At 43.5% G+C, this 15,152-nt stretch overlaps 1 protein-coding gene across 1 annotated transcript; it reads left to right on the top strand.

Annotated features, from left to right (window-relative positions):
* Nucleotides 1-2,423: 2,423 nt before the first annotated feature.
* On the top strand, nucleotides 2,424-13,479 carry LOC137524851 (keratin-associated protein 19-2-like). The gene is made up of 4 exons (XM_068245252.1): nucleotides 2,424-2,499; nucleotides 3,694-3,719; nucleotides 10,058-10,422; nucleotides 13,341-13,479. The coding sequence occupies exons 2-3, from the start codon at nucleotides 3,704-3,706 to the stop codon at nucleotides 10,399-10,401; spliced, it is 360 nt and encodes a 119-aa protein (XP_068101353.1). The 5' UTR covers nucleotides 2,424-2,499; nucleotides 3,694-3,703; the 3' UTR covers nucleotides 10,402-10,422; nucleotides 13,341-13,479.
* The last annotated feature ends 1,673 nt before the right edge of the window (nucleotides 13,480-15,152 follow it).

The raw sequence follows: 15,152 nt of genomic DNA on the forward strand, positions 1-15,152 counted from the left end.
TTCCATCACGTGTGCTGCTGCTGCTGCTGGGTTACCGTTGCCGCGTGGTCACTGTTTATTGAACCTCTTATCTTTATTACATTTATGACTACATGGCGGTACAAAGCATGCTATCCGCACGCTTTTTGTCCTCATGCAAGGCCTGGGTTGTTGTGTCTCACAAAGCGTGGCCTTCTCCTCCTGCGCCTCCTCCTGTTCCATCACGTGTGCTGCTGCTGCTGCTGCTGCTGGGTTAGCGTTGCCGCGTGGTCCCTGTTTATTGAACCTCTTATCTTTATTACATTTATGACTACATGGCGGTACAAAGCATGCTATCCGCACGCTTTTTGTCCTCATGCAAGGCCTGGGTTGTTGTGTCTCACAAAGCGTGGCCTTCTCCTCCTGCGCCTCCTCCTGTTCCATCACGTGTGCTGCTGCTGGGTTAGCGTTGCCGCGTGGTCCCTGTTTATTGAACCACTTATCTTTATTACATTTATGACTGCATGGTGGTACAAAGCATGCTATCCGCACGCTTCTTGTCCTCATGCAAGGCCTGGGTTGTTGTGTCTCAAAGCGTGGCCTTCTCCTCCTGCGCCACCCTCCTCCTGTTCCATCACGTGTGCTGCTGCTGGGTTAGCATTACCGGTCCCTTTTCCTGGAACCTCTTATATGTATTACATTTATGACTGCATGCCGACAAAAAGCATGTTACCTGTGCAAAGAAAACAGACATTTCCCGCATTTAAAAGACAGTTTTCCCTTTGAAACTTTAAAATCGATTTTCTCAAAAACTATAAGCTCTTTTTGCTAAATTTTTTTTTCCTCTTGTACCCACTCCCAAGGTGCACATACCCTGTAAATTTGGGGTATGTAGCATATAAGGAGGCTTTACAAAGCACAAAAGTTCGGGTCCCCATTGACTTCCATTATGTTCGGAGTTCGGGTCGAACACCCGAACATCGCGGCCATGTTCGGCCTGTTCGGCCCGAACCCGAACATCTAGATGTTCGCCCAACACTACCGGCGAGCCGCGATCGGCGGCTCTCCGGCTGTTCACGGAGACACCCTCCGTGAACGGACATGGAAAGGCCGCTCGAACGGCCGTTTCCATGGAAACCCGCAGACGACCAGTTTACGTCAATCGGCGTTAGCTGGTCTTCAAGAGGTTAAGATCTCTCCACAGGTGTTCAATGGGATTTAGATCTGGACTCAATGCTGGCCATCTCAGAACTCTCCAGTGCTTTGTCGCCATCCATCCACAAACCTAACTTTGTGACACTGGGCTCTACTAATCCTTTGGTAATCCTCAGAACTTGTTTGGGACTGCTTATCCACCATCTGGACTATCTTGTGTTGCAACCAGGGGCGTAGCAATAGGGGTTACAGAGGTAGCCACCGCCTTGGGGCCCTTGGGACAGAGGGGCCCCGAAGGGCCCTCCCTCAACTACAGTATTAGCTCTCTATTGGTCCTGTGATCATAATAATCACTTCTATAGATACTATGAATAGTGGTAATCATTAACATCCATCCCCTTCTTGCACCTCTGACACTGTAGTTGCCATTGGTAGGTTTTGGTGCACCGTATCAATTGTTATGCACAGAGTGCTTAGGGGGCCCCATTGTAAAACTTGCATCGGGGCCCACTGGTTGCAACCTTTCATCAATTTTTATCTTCTGTCCAAGCCCCAGGGAGATTAGCTACAGTGCTATGGGTTGAAAACATCTTGATAATGTTGCGCACTGTGGACAAAGGCACATCTAGATCTCTGGCGACGGACTTGTAACCTTGAGATTGTTGATCTTTTTCCACAATTTTGGCTCACAAGTCCTCAGACAATTTTCTTCTGCTTTCAGGTGTGATTTTTAAATCACCCACACCTGTTACTTGCCCCAGGTGAGTTTAGAGGAGCATTGCATGCTTGAAACAATCTTATTTATCCCCAATTTTGAAAGCTTGCCACTTATTTTTTCCAGCCCATCCTTGGAGTTTTGTGTGACATTTTCTCCAATTTGCTGTTGTTCCAATATACATAAAGGGAATAAACATGTGTATAGCAAAACACTTGTTACTTCAATACTTTTCTGTGAGAAATACTTGAATTTCTGGAAAAATTGCTGTGGTGCCAAAAATGTCGGCCATGACTCTAGGTACAACATGTTCTTACATTTTGTCTGGAGCTCTGCTTTACTAGTCTTTATGGTTATGTTTAACCATCAAGTGATCACTCCTTGTACTAGTATAAAAATGCCACATGTGGCTTAGCAGGTGTATCAGGATACAGGAATGTCACATCATTTAAACTGGGCTTAACTTGGGCAGATTGCTAAGAAAGATAGTGGATTAAAAAAACACAAAAATGTAAATATAAATATGGGACATGAGTAATACCTACTGTCATCTATGTTCTACCCTGTCATCAATATTTTATCTCCTCCCTTTCTGAATATTGCTATAAAAGAGTCTGAATCTCTGTAAATATAATATTCATTGTGAATCTGCTGTAAGGATCTCATCTGTGGTGAGTAAACGATATCCATTATTTTTCTTTCTTTATTCAACCTGCAGTTGCAGCCTATGGCAAATTGTTGGTTAGTTATCTGGGTGTAGGAATGATGCTGGTAGACCGATGCTATCTGTCTGATGCACATTTAATCTCTGAGCTTTTTTGCTGTGTTTTTTCTAATGCTATGATTAAAGATAGTACTGGTACTAGTTCCATTTTGCAAGCAGCATTAATGCAGTTTATATATGCAGCTTCATACTGGACCAGTTACATTCTTTCCTGATAATCTAGATTGGTCTAATTCCAACTGCATACAATTTGCAAGCCAAAATCATTTGAATCTCGCTGACCATCTCTTAGTAGTATTAACGCAGAACATTAATGTTGTCAAGGAAATGGTAAAAATCACAAACCAAAGTAGGATATTTGCTGGTTTTACTGACAAATTTTAGCTAAGTTCACACTATGTGCATAATGTAACACATAACATAACAAACTCTGCATGTTGTTAATAGAGTAGAGTGGCCTGTTCATGCAGATAGGAACCCAGTATAACAAGTTAGAACTCTTTACTGAAGAAAAACATGCAGATATAAAATATCCACCACCATTAGGTAATGCAGCTTACTTAGGAGAGAGGAACAAAGAGTAAATACAGGAAATCACAATACCATAGAGATCATTTCATCATTTTACAGACAGTGACATCTTATGGTTGCTTTACTATACTGCAGTGTAGGTAATAATGTTGTAAAACCTCTAACAGTAGTAGTAACCTACACCCTATTTTTTATAGCATGATGTTTGCTAGGGTGCTCCTTATCACATGTTTTGCACACGCTATGTGGAATGTCTATTTGGATAATGTGATCTGTTACAGCGCAGAGATGTGAAGATGTGCAAATTGTACATCCAGTATTGTGCATAGTGGGAAGACACTCTAAAAAAGGTGTTGTTATACTGCTCTATAGTAAGCATAAAATGGCTCATAGAGAACAACATGGCCCAGCCATCAATACTGATGAGTGAAAATGGTCATTTTGAGTTCTTAGCTATGTTGTAATTGAGTGTTGCAAATGTTTCACAGTATAATCATCAGGCTTGTGTTTTGCATATAGAGTAACTGTTGCCAGAGATAGGCATTTGACATACAGGTTTTCTTTCCATAAACGTACATTAATTGTATGCATGTTTGTTTGTCTTTTTCAGATTTGTCATCATGGCTGCATTATTTGGTCAGTAATTTTACTGCATATGTTCTTGAATACTTGGATTTACACCTGTATGTCTGGCTTATCAAGTTGCATATTATTTAACAGCCTAGCTCGTCTGTGAAGCTTAGTGTAGCTTTATACTAGGCTATCCTTCACTTTCACTCCTTCTTCCTTCTCCACCTGTAATCCCATGCTACACCCCTGCTGCTATGGTTGACCAAGCTCCACCCCTGCTGCTATGGTTGAACAAGCTCCACCCCCTGCTGCTATGGTTGAACAAGCTCCACCCCTGCTGCTATGGTTGAACAAGCTCCACCCCTGCTGCTATGGTTGAACAAGCTGCACCCCCTGCTGCTATGGTTGACTCATCAACAATCTCAGAGGTCTCTTCTACTAAACAAACAGAGGAAACAATGTAGAGCCGGCATTCCTGCTGTTTTCTAGTGTACACATAAGGAATAAAGTCAGCTCTACAGGATTACCAAGAAAAAACTTCTCTCATGTCAGTCCTTGGCAATCCCTGCTCTGGCAAAGCTCTAATGTTGGGAATATGTCCGATCTCCCGTCCGATCGTTTTGCCGCTCGATTCCGGATTGAAGTGAATGGAAAAAGATAACAAAAACGATTGGAAGATAAGAGAATTGACTGCGGAAACGAGCAGTGAAACGATCGAATCGGTAGAATCAAGCAGCAAAATCGAGCATAGCATTACCTGACTTTCAGGGCCATATCCTATTCAAGGTGTTAAGTAGCTTGAAGATGTGAGCTACTTATCACCTTACCATCGCACGATGATTACCAGCAAATCTTATTGCCGTGTTCCTCCGTGCGATGGCCGATCGTTAGGGAGCATTCCTCAGGCAAAAGCCTGAGCGATGCTCCTATGTCCCGGGCAAAGAGGAGCAAAGTTTTATGCTGTAGTGCTGTCCTTCAGCACCACGACCTCGATCCCCAGAGATGCGCTGCAATCTTCCGCCTCTGCATCTGGGGGTCTCCTTTAATAAAGTGACCCCCAAAGCTCCCTGTCGGACAGTCAGCACATCACCAAAGCCCCCCTCAGCTGCGCCGGTCACCCCTGATTAACTTACCTTCTGCAGCTAGACATCCACTGCATCTCGCTGCAAGTGCTGATGCTGTTATTACTGTGCATCTCTCGCTGTAATTACTGTCTATAGGAGCCCCGGCAAAGCAACTTTGAAGCTCCCGCCGGGTCTCTCCTTTGGCCCACTGTCTGGACGGACAGCCTGATGGGGAGCTCTGGGGGTCTCGACGTGCAATAGCTGGTTTAGACCTGCTCTTTACAGATCTAAGCTAATGCTCATCTCTGAGAGGAAGAATTGCTTCCCGGCAGAATGAAATGAGTAATAGAATAGAGTGTAATGAACTTGCTGGGTGATAATATTACCCAAACTAGTTCTCTACCACCCGGGGTGGGGTGTTAAACTTAACTGGATTAGGCAATGCTGCCATCGACTCATTTATGAACCTGCCAGCGCTTATTGCTGGTGTGTTGGACAATTGGATATGGCCCTCAGAGTTTTAAAGCAACTGTGCCGTCTATTGGCTAGTGTTAAATAAATCCTGTAGGAGATCATTGTATCTGCAGCCTCACCACCTTAGCAGCACTTTTAGTTGTTACTACCTCCTCCGTGTGACTGCTGCTTTCTGTGTTGGTGGAAAAAGCCAGTCTATTACACAACTGTGTGATATCCCAGCCGATGTTTTCTTTTGTATGATTGTGTTTTTGTCACACAATTTTTTATGTGAATTTGTAATTGTGCCAATCTACTATAGAACTAGCAATGTACAGTATAAACAAGAAGTAGCGTCAGAAGCTAGAGAGAGGAACATCGGTGGAACGCAAGCTGCCGCTTCCTGCTGGCTACATACACACACTATTTAAAGCTGTAGGGGAGCGCAGGGGGGAGAGCCCGAGGTGGGGGAGGGGGAACCATCCCCTCTCCCCGGCGACGTGCTACCAAGCTCTCCCCTCATATTGCGACCCCTCCAGCTCCCAAAAACGGCCCTGAGTGGCCACCCGCGAGTGCAGGGGCTGCATCCCCTATTGTTACGCCCCTGGTCCCGGAAGGCCTTTGACTGGGAAGGCTCTATAGGATCCAGAGCCTCACCTCTCCATAGTTATGTTTTTTCTTTGCTTCGGTTTTACTTTTAGGCCCCTTTTATACTCCGACAATTTTTTGGAATGTGCTACCCTTTGTGCACACAAACACACTAACAGTGTCATGTCGTGTTGTATGGAAGCTTTCAATTTTCTGACAACCTGCAGCAAAGTCAACAGTGTGTTACCGTGCAACTTCTGCAGTGACGCATCGGAATGCATGGAAGTCAGTGGGCAATGCATACATTAATTTGTTGGCGGCAGTGGTGCGGTGTGCAAGCACAGAACAACACAAATACTACAGGGAAGCCGGGAATCCCAGTAATGTACTTCCTGTCCAGCAGGGAGTAAGTCACTGGGTGAGGGATGGCAAAGGTCGTGCACAGGGGTATGCGAGTGGCATGCGGGAGTAGAGCTATACATATGACTCTATAGGCGCACTCTGCCGAAAGGGTCATATGAAACTATTATTTGACGGTGCGATGCGAGGGGGCAGAGCATCACACCACAATGCTCTGGCCAGGTGTAAATGAGTAATAGAGTGTAATGAACTTGCTGGGTGATAATATTACCCAAACTAGTTCTCTACCACCCGGGGTGGGGTGTTAAACTTAACTGGATTAGGCAATGCTGCCATCGACTCATTTATGAACCTGCCAGCGCTTATTGCTGGTGTGTTGGACAATTGGATATGGCCCTCAGAGTTTTAAAGCAACTGTGCCGTCTATTGGCTAGTGTTAAATAAATCCTGTAGGAGATCATTGTATCTGCAGCCTCACCACCTTAGCAGCACTTTTAGTTGTTACTACCTCCTCCGTGTGACTGCTGCTTTCTGTGTTGGTGGAAAAAGCCAGTCTATTACACAACTGTGTGATATCCCAGCCGATGTTTTCTTTTGTATGATTGTGTTTTTGTCACACAATTTTTTATGTGAATTTGTAATTGTGCCAATCTACTATAGAACTAGCAATGTACAGTATAAACAAGAAGTAGCGTCAGAAGCTAGAGAGAGGAACATCGGTGGAACGCAAGCTGCCGCTTCCTGCTGGCTACATACACACACTATTTAAAGCTGTAGGGGAGCGCAGGGGGGAGAGCCCGAGGTGGGGGAGGGGGAACCATCCCCTCTCCCCGGCGACGTGCTACCAAGCTCTCCCCTCATATTGCGACCCCTCCAGCTCCCAAAAACGGCCCTGAGTGGCCACCCGCGAGTGCAGGGGCTGCATCCCCTATTGTTACGCCCCTGGTCCCGGAAGGCCTTTGACTGGGAAGGCTCTATAGGATCCAGAGCCTCACCTCTCCATAGTTATGTTTTTTCTTTGCTTCGGTTTTACTTTTAGGCCCCTTTTATACTCCGACAATTTTTTGGAATGTGCTACCCTTTGTGCACACAAACACACTAACAGTGTCATGTCGTGTTGTATGGAAGCTTTCAATTTTCTGACAACCTGCAGCAAAGTCAACAGTGTGTTACCGTGCAACTTCTGCAGTGACGCATCGGAATGCATGGAAGTCAGTGGGCAATGCATACATTTTTAATTTGTTGGCGGCAGTGGTGCGGTGTGCAAGCACAGAACAACACAAATACTACAGGGAAGCCGGGAATCCCAGTAATGTACTTCCTGTCCAGCAGGGAGTAAGTCACTGGGTGAGGGATGGCAAAGGTCGTGCACAGGGGTATGCGAGTGGCATGCGGGAGTAGAGCTATACATATGACTCTATAGGCGCACTCTGCCGAAAGGGTCATATGAAACTATTATTTGACGGTGCGATGCGAGGGGGCAGAGCATCACACCACAATGCTCTGGCCAGGTGTAAAACTGTCCTCAATGTGCCTTAAAGGGATACTGTAGGGGGTCGGAGGAAAGTGAGTTGAAGTTACATGGGGCGTCTAATGGTCCCCCGCAGACATCCTGTGCCTGTGCAGCCACTCACCGATGCTCCGGCACCGCCTCCGGTTCACTTCTGGAATTTCAGACCTTAAAGTCTGAAAACCACTGCGCCTGCGTTGCCGTGTCCTCGCTCCCGCTGATGTCACCAGGAACGCACGGCGCAGGCACAGACCATACTGGGCCCCGGCAATACTCTCCTGGTGACAGCAACGGGAGCGAGGACACGGCAACGCAGGCGCAGTGGTTTTCAGACTTTAAAGTCTGAAATTCCAGAAGTGAACCGGAGGCGGGGCCGGAGCATCGGTGAATGGCTGCGCGGGCACAGGATGTCTGCGGGGGGACCATTAGAAACCCCGGATAACTTCAACTCATTTTCCCCTGACCCCCCTACAGTGTCCCTTTAAACAATGTATAACAGTCTGTACAATACTGTGACATACTAATAAATCTAGATAATAAAACAGTACAGGACCTTTTATATATGAGGACATGTTTGCTTGTATGTATGAGATGTTTATAATTAGAGTGCTGGTAAAAAGGGTATTTTCTGTATTTTATCTCCCAGCAGTGTCCCACTGTACTCAATTCTACCAAAAAATGGACATTTGTGAGCGATGCATACTTTCATGTTGAAGCAAGCTGAATTGCACATGCTATATAGCAAACAAAAACACATGACAATAGTGAGATAATGTTTTCCTTAAAAAGCAACTGTCGCAAAAATCTTAAAATTTAAAACACATATAAATAAAAAGTACATTTTTCCCAGGGTAAAATGAGCCATAAATGACTTTCCTCCTATGTTGCTGTCACTTACAGTAGGTAGTAGAAATCTGACATTACCGACAGATTTTGGGCTAGTCCATCTCTTCATGGGGGATTCTCAGCATGGCCTTTATTCTTTATAAAGACATTCTCTGAAAATGATTTATATAAAGATGCTGGCCAGCCTCCCTGCTCTCTGCACACTATTTTGGCAGTTGGACGGAGCAACTGCCATTCACTAAGTGCTTTTAAAAATAAAGAAAACCCTGAGACCCTCCCATGAGAAGATGGGCTAGTCTAAATTCTGTCGGTAATGTCAGATTTGTACTACTTACTGTAAGTGACAGCAACATAGGAGAAAAGTAATGTATGGTTCATTTTACTCTGGAAGAAACATACTTGTCATTTGTATGTGTTTTAAATTAACATTTTCGCAACAGTTCCTCTTTAACCATTTCAGCCGCCCGGATGTGATCCTCACTTCCAGGCGGCTGCTGTGCTCCAGTGCCGCACTTTGGCGCGCTCCCACACACGATCGCGGGCGCGCCCCTGTGCTGTCCCCCGGTAGCCCTGGGATTAGTGAACGGGAACATGGTTCCCGATCACCGGTCCGTGTCCCCAGCAGAAAAACCGAAGCTCTCTTACTAGAGGCTTCAGTCTTTCTGCAATAAAAGTTTCCCCGTCCCACTTGTGCTTCGGTGATCGAGAAGCACAGGGAGAAAAAATAAACTCAAGGTGGCCATCTTGTGACCAAATAGTAAAACTACAGTGACATACATTTTACATTAAAATTTACACATATAATAACATTAAAAATTAACTGTTTATTTTCCACACCAAAATATTACCCAAAGAAAATATTTATGGAAAAAAAAATTACAATAAAAATAAAAATAAAAAAACATAAATAGTTACCTAAGGGTCTGAACTTTTTAAATATGCATGTGAAGGGGGTATACTACGAAACATTTTTTAAATTATAAACTTGTAAATAGTGATGGACGCAAAACGGAAAAAATGCCCCTTTATTTCCAAATAAAATATTGGCGTCATACATTGTGATAGGGACAAAATTTAAATGGTGTCATAACCAAGACAAACGGGCAAATAAAATACATAGGTTTCAATTATGGTAGTGTAGATTATTTTAAAGCTATACTGGACGAAAACTGAGAAATAATGAATTTTTTCCATTTTTTTCTTATTAATCCTGTTAAAATGCACTATAAAAAATAATTCTTAGCAAAATGTACCACCCAAAGAAAGCCTAATTAGTGGCGGAAAAAACAAGATATAGATCAATAAATTGTGTTAAGTAGTGATAAAGTTATGAGCGAATGAATGGGAGGTGAAAATTGCTCTGATGCATAAGGTGAAAAATCCCCGCGGGCTGAAATGGTTAAAGGACAGCACCCTTGTGCATAGCATGGGGATGGTTCAGCTCTAGATGAAAAATAATATGATGTGAATGACATTCATCTTCTATCAGCATGCTAGCAATATAACTAGATGGATTTCAATATAAAAAAAATGTGCACTGATTTTATTAACTGTTATTAAATGTATTCTTCCTTATGTCTTAGGTGGTGGAAGTCTGCTTGGTAACCTCATAGGCCTTGGGTCTGGTTATGGTGGCTATGGTGGTTATGGTGGCTTAGGTAACTATGGAGGCTATGGTAACTATGGAGGCTATGGTAACAGCATGGGCTATGGCAACATGGGCTATGGTGGCAACATGGGCTATGGCAACATGGGCTATGGTGGCAACATGGGCTATGGTGGCTACAGGGGCCATGGTGGCTATGGAGGCCATGGTGGCTATGGAGGCCATGGACATGGTGGCTATGGAGGCCATGGTGGCTTTGGAGGAAACCGCTGGTCTAATGGCTATGGTTATCGATCCATCTACAGACCTCGCTGGCATTGATATGGATATGGGAAAGTGAAAGTAAGTTGACATGTTTTTAAGCAAACATCAAAAAGTAAAAAAGATTTCATACCTTGTCTTTACGTATATGGAATTGTCTTGCAAATCAAACATATTTGTTGCTTGGGTTTAAAAAAAATGTATTTTTGAAAGCCAGAGGGAAGAAAACTAAAACAAAGAAAACAGCAACTAAGCCAAAATGATTGTATGAAAAGTACAGGCGCAAATAGCATTCTTATGGTTTGTGGATATATTTACCAGAACTGTTCTACCGGATTATTTACAATGTTTTCTAAGAATTTATTAGCCATATTCAAATTTAGCACCACTTAGATAATACTTTTTCCATTAAAAAGAGTGTAAAACCCTTTAAATACAAATAATGGTGTTCTACAGTGAACAGCAGTGAATAAAGAGACCTGCTTATATTCTGACTTAAAGAGGAACTCCAGTAAAAATCATGAATTAAAAAAGTGCTTCATTTTTACAATAATTATGTATAAATGATTTAGTCAGTGTTTGCCCATTGTAAAATCTTTCCTCTCCCTGATTTACATTCTGACATTTATCACATGGTGACATTTTTACTGCTGGCAGGCGATGTCAGTGGAACTAGCTGCTGCTTGCTTTTTTGGCAGTTGGAAATGGCTGTAAACAGCTATTTACCACAATGCAATGAGGTTCACAAACAGGAAACTACCAGGACCATGGTCTTCACAGTTTCCTGTGGGAGGGGTTTCACCACAATATCAGCTATACAGAGCCCCCTGATGATCCATTTGGGAAAAGGAATAGATTTCTCATGTAAAAGGGGGTATCAGCTACTGATTGGGATGAAGTTCAATTCTTGATCACGGTTTGTCTTTAAGCGACAAGATTTGAGTCTCTTGAGAAAATATAGTACTTTGTTGTAATTTAATCAATTCACTATTAGTTGCTTTAACCTCTTAAAGAGAACCTGAACTGAAAATTAAAAGTCAAAATAAGCATACATAAGTCATATTTACCTCCCGTGTAGTCTACTCCTCAATCTCTTTCTCCACTCCTGCGTCCTGTTTGTCCACTGTGATCAATGGAATTTTCTGTCCTCCATTTTGAAAATAACCATTACCCATAACAGCTTTCTGGTCAGCACACAGTTAAACTGTAACATCGCCCACTTGAGCCATAGGGAAACATGGACATTACCTCGTACATCAGTTTTCCTCTCAGCTGTAACTGACAGCAACTGAAATTTTACTGACAGCAACTGATATATTTCAGTTCTGACAAAATGTTGTCAGAACTGGAAGGGATCACTGTCAGAAGAAAAGGGTGAGCTTCTGAGAGGAACTGATGGCAAGGTAACTATGTAATGTTTACTTGAAGTTACCTCATGTGTTTATTTTAAATATTTTTACTCAGTACAGGTTCTCTTTAAGGACCACAGGCTTACACCCCCCTAGTGACCATGCTATTTTTTACAATTCAGGCCACTGCAGATGATGCCCTGTTCAGCCACGGTTAGCCCAGGTAAGCGGCTCAGTGACGTCAGCGGCGGACATTCTGCGCATTCGTGGACCTTCTGTGCAAGCGCAGAAAGCCCCAGCTGACGTCACTCAGACTCCAACTGAGACACTTACTTGGCTGCAAGAAGTTTTAAATCAGGATGATACCATTTATTGGCTAACTAAAAATGAATAGCCAATAAATGGTATCATCCTGATTTAAAACTTCTTGCTTTTACTGATTGCTAACACGGTACAATACCCTACTGCTATTACTTGGCTGCAGGAGAACGGTGGCGCTGAGGAGGACAGCGGAGGACACATCCATGCTTATGGGGCTGGAGGAAGTAAAAAACTACAGTGAGACTCATCTCTGAGTCCCTTTAAAGGTGGCCACACACGATACAATAAAATGATCCGATTTTACGGCAATTCGATAAAAACGATCGTATCTCCCGAAAAAACTTAAAGTTTTTTTTTCACTCGACTGAAAAATCCGATCGGATTTCCCGTTTTCTTCAATTTTTATCGATCCGGAATGCCAGATATTTTTCTTCAACCTTTCTAAAAATTGTATGGTGTGTGTTAGATCAGAGTTCCCCAACCCTGTCCTCAAGGCCCACCAACAGTACATGTTTTGCAGGAAACCACAAACATTCACAGGTGAGGTAATTAGTGTCTCAGCAGAGCTAATTAACTACCTCTGTAGATTTCCAAAAAACATGCACTGTTGGTGGGCCTTGAGGACAGGGTTGGGGAACAGTGTGTTAGATTGTCAGTTTATCAATATACACACCCTAGCAATTTTGTCAGAGTTTCCAATCATTTTTATTAAAATTGGGGAAAAATGTAACATAGGTGTGTGGTACATTGGTCACATTTTTAAAATGTTACAATCAGTCAGAAAAAAATGATTGCAATTCTTAAATTGAACAGATATTTAAAAAATTGTATGGTGTGTGGCCACCTTTAGGGCTAGCTGCAAGGCCGGACAACTCAGCAAAAAAGTGATGAGGCAGCAGTGAGCAGTTATCAAGCAGCAAACAGTTGCCAGGCAGCGGCAAGCAGTTGTGAGAGTTTGAGAGGCACTGTCCGTGGTAAAGAGTCCTTAGTGATTTTGTAGCTCTAAATTCTGCCTCTGAGCTGGTTAGGAGAATGTCTCTTGGTAACACAGCAGCAGAGCGTAAGGCCCGCCAAGTCTGAGCCAGTAAAGCTAGTTAGAAGATTATATTACTGGCTGTCTGAATTAATTAGTTAACTCTCTGGCCAAAGAATGATTAGCAAGCGTACATATTCAAACTCCAGTCTCTGCTCCCAAGTGTTTGAAGGGAAGGACAATGTAGCAATTGTAGCAAAGTGTGTGACCCATGGAAAGGAAATGCAATATTATAGTTTTTTCAGATAAATGTGTTTGTGGGATCCGCTAAATTGTTTTTCTTGCTTCATTTGCAGTGTGAAGACGAGTTTACGAGGCACACTGGTCATTCAATGCTACAACCATCACTTGTTTCTACTAATACTGATTTTAAAATGACGTGATGTATCTGTTCTGTGTAACAGCAGCAATAAAATATAAAATTGCACAAATGAACATAGCTGTGATTTCTTAAGAAAATGTGTGAATAGTTATTTTTTCATGCGCAAGCATATTATTATTGATTTATTATTTAACACAGACAATAATATAGACAATGGTATACACCGATATGCAAAATACAGGGTTGGTACAAAGTACAGAGTTGGCAATAACAGTGTCAAACTTAAAATGAATAAATGTGTAATAAAAGCGAAGACACAAAAGGGTGAGAGAGCCCTGCCCTTGCAAGCTTACATTCTAAAGGAATGAGGGGAGGGGGGCAGTGGGTTTTAGGTTATCTACACAGAAGTACAACTTGGTCGGAGGTCAAAAGGTGAATTAGCCTAAGGTATGCTCGATGGAAAAAGTGAGTTTTGAGGGCACGTTTAAAGATGTCAGAGGTTGGAGAGTGACGGATGTGTTGTGGCAGAGGATTCCAGAAGAGCGGTGAAACACGTGCAACATCTTGTATACATGAGTGCCAGGAGGTGACTCTAGAGGAGGACAATAGAAGGTCATATGCAGATTTGAGAATGTGGTTGGGTTGGTATCTGGAAACTAGTGAGGAGATGTACACAGGAGAAAGACTGTGGAGATGTAATGTATAGCGGAGATACGGCCGCAACAGCAAGCGGCATGGCGGCTATCTCCGCGTCACAGCCGGCGGTCTCCGCCACGCGGCTACACTCTGGTGCTCTGCCTGGTCCTTCTATTGCTCATAGACTAAGGGCTACGCGCACGCGCGCCAGGCGACAGGACCTTTATGCATCTAGAAGGGGAGTCAGCTGATCAGGCGATCAGCTGACTCCAGCTATGCTCCGGATTGGCTGAGTGAATGGGGCGGCGCTGTGGAGCGCTTGCAGTATATATAGGACAGGTCATTCAGTTGCTCCACGTCTGCTGTTGCAAATGCTACGTGTTAGCACTCAGACCTAGTCAGATCCCAAAGTGTGCTAGAACCAGCTGGAGCTGGGGATCCACACTTAGCCAGATTCTGTTAATAGCTTAAAGTATTAATTGAATTGTATTATTTATTACGACCTTCTGCTAGTTTGACTACTCTTCTGTTTACTGATCCTGTACCTCTGCCTATCTGATATAGTTGCCGACTCTGCCTGAAATACTACTCTGATCTAGCTTTCTGTCTCTGTACCGTATCTGTCCGCTCGTTGCCAAACCTGCTTTTCTGACTCTTCTATCCTCACCAGTGAGCCTAGTCACTGGTGAGGGATTCTCTGCTAGTATCACCTGCCTTTACTGGTGAACACTAGCTGCAGTACTATCTGAATCACCTGCCCCTCAGGTGGTCAGCAGCTGCAGTACAGTCTGAATCACCTGCTTCTCAGGAGTTTACTAGCTGCAGTACTATCTGAATCACCTGCTCCTCAGGTGGTCAGTAGCTGCAGTACAGTCTGAATCACCTACTCCTCAGGTGAATAGTCACTACAGTATCATCAGCTCTACCTGCTCCTCAGGTAATAGTGACTACAGTACAGTCTGAATCACCCCTTCCTTGGGTGATCAGTACACTAGTTGTTAACATAGTTCCACCCACTCCTCGGGTTAACTCTCTCACTATTGTCTGTATCTCCAGCTTGCTGGAGTTGGTATTCCTGTGTTACATAGATATGCTCATATCTCCCAGTTCCTCTGGGAATAGCGAGTATCTCTATCATTACTGTTGCACC

This window comes from Hyperolius riggenbachi, chromosome 7 (assembly GCF_040937935.1).
Source record: "Hyperolius riggenbachi isolate aHypRig1 chromosome 7, aHypRig1.pri, whole genome shotgun sequence".
Taxonomy (NCBI): Eukaryota; Metazoa; Chordata; class Amphibia; order Anura; family Hyperoliidae; genus Hyperolius; species Hyperolius riggenbachi.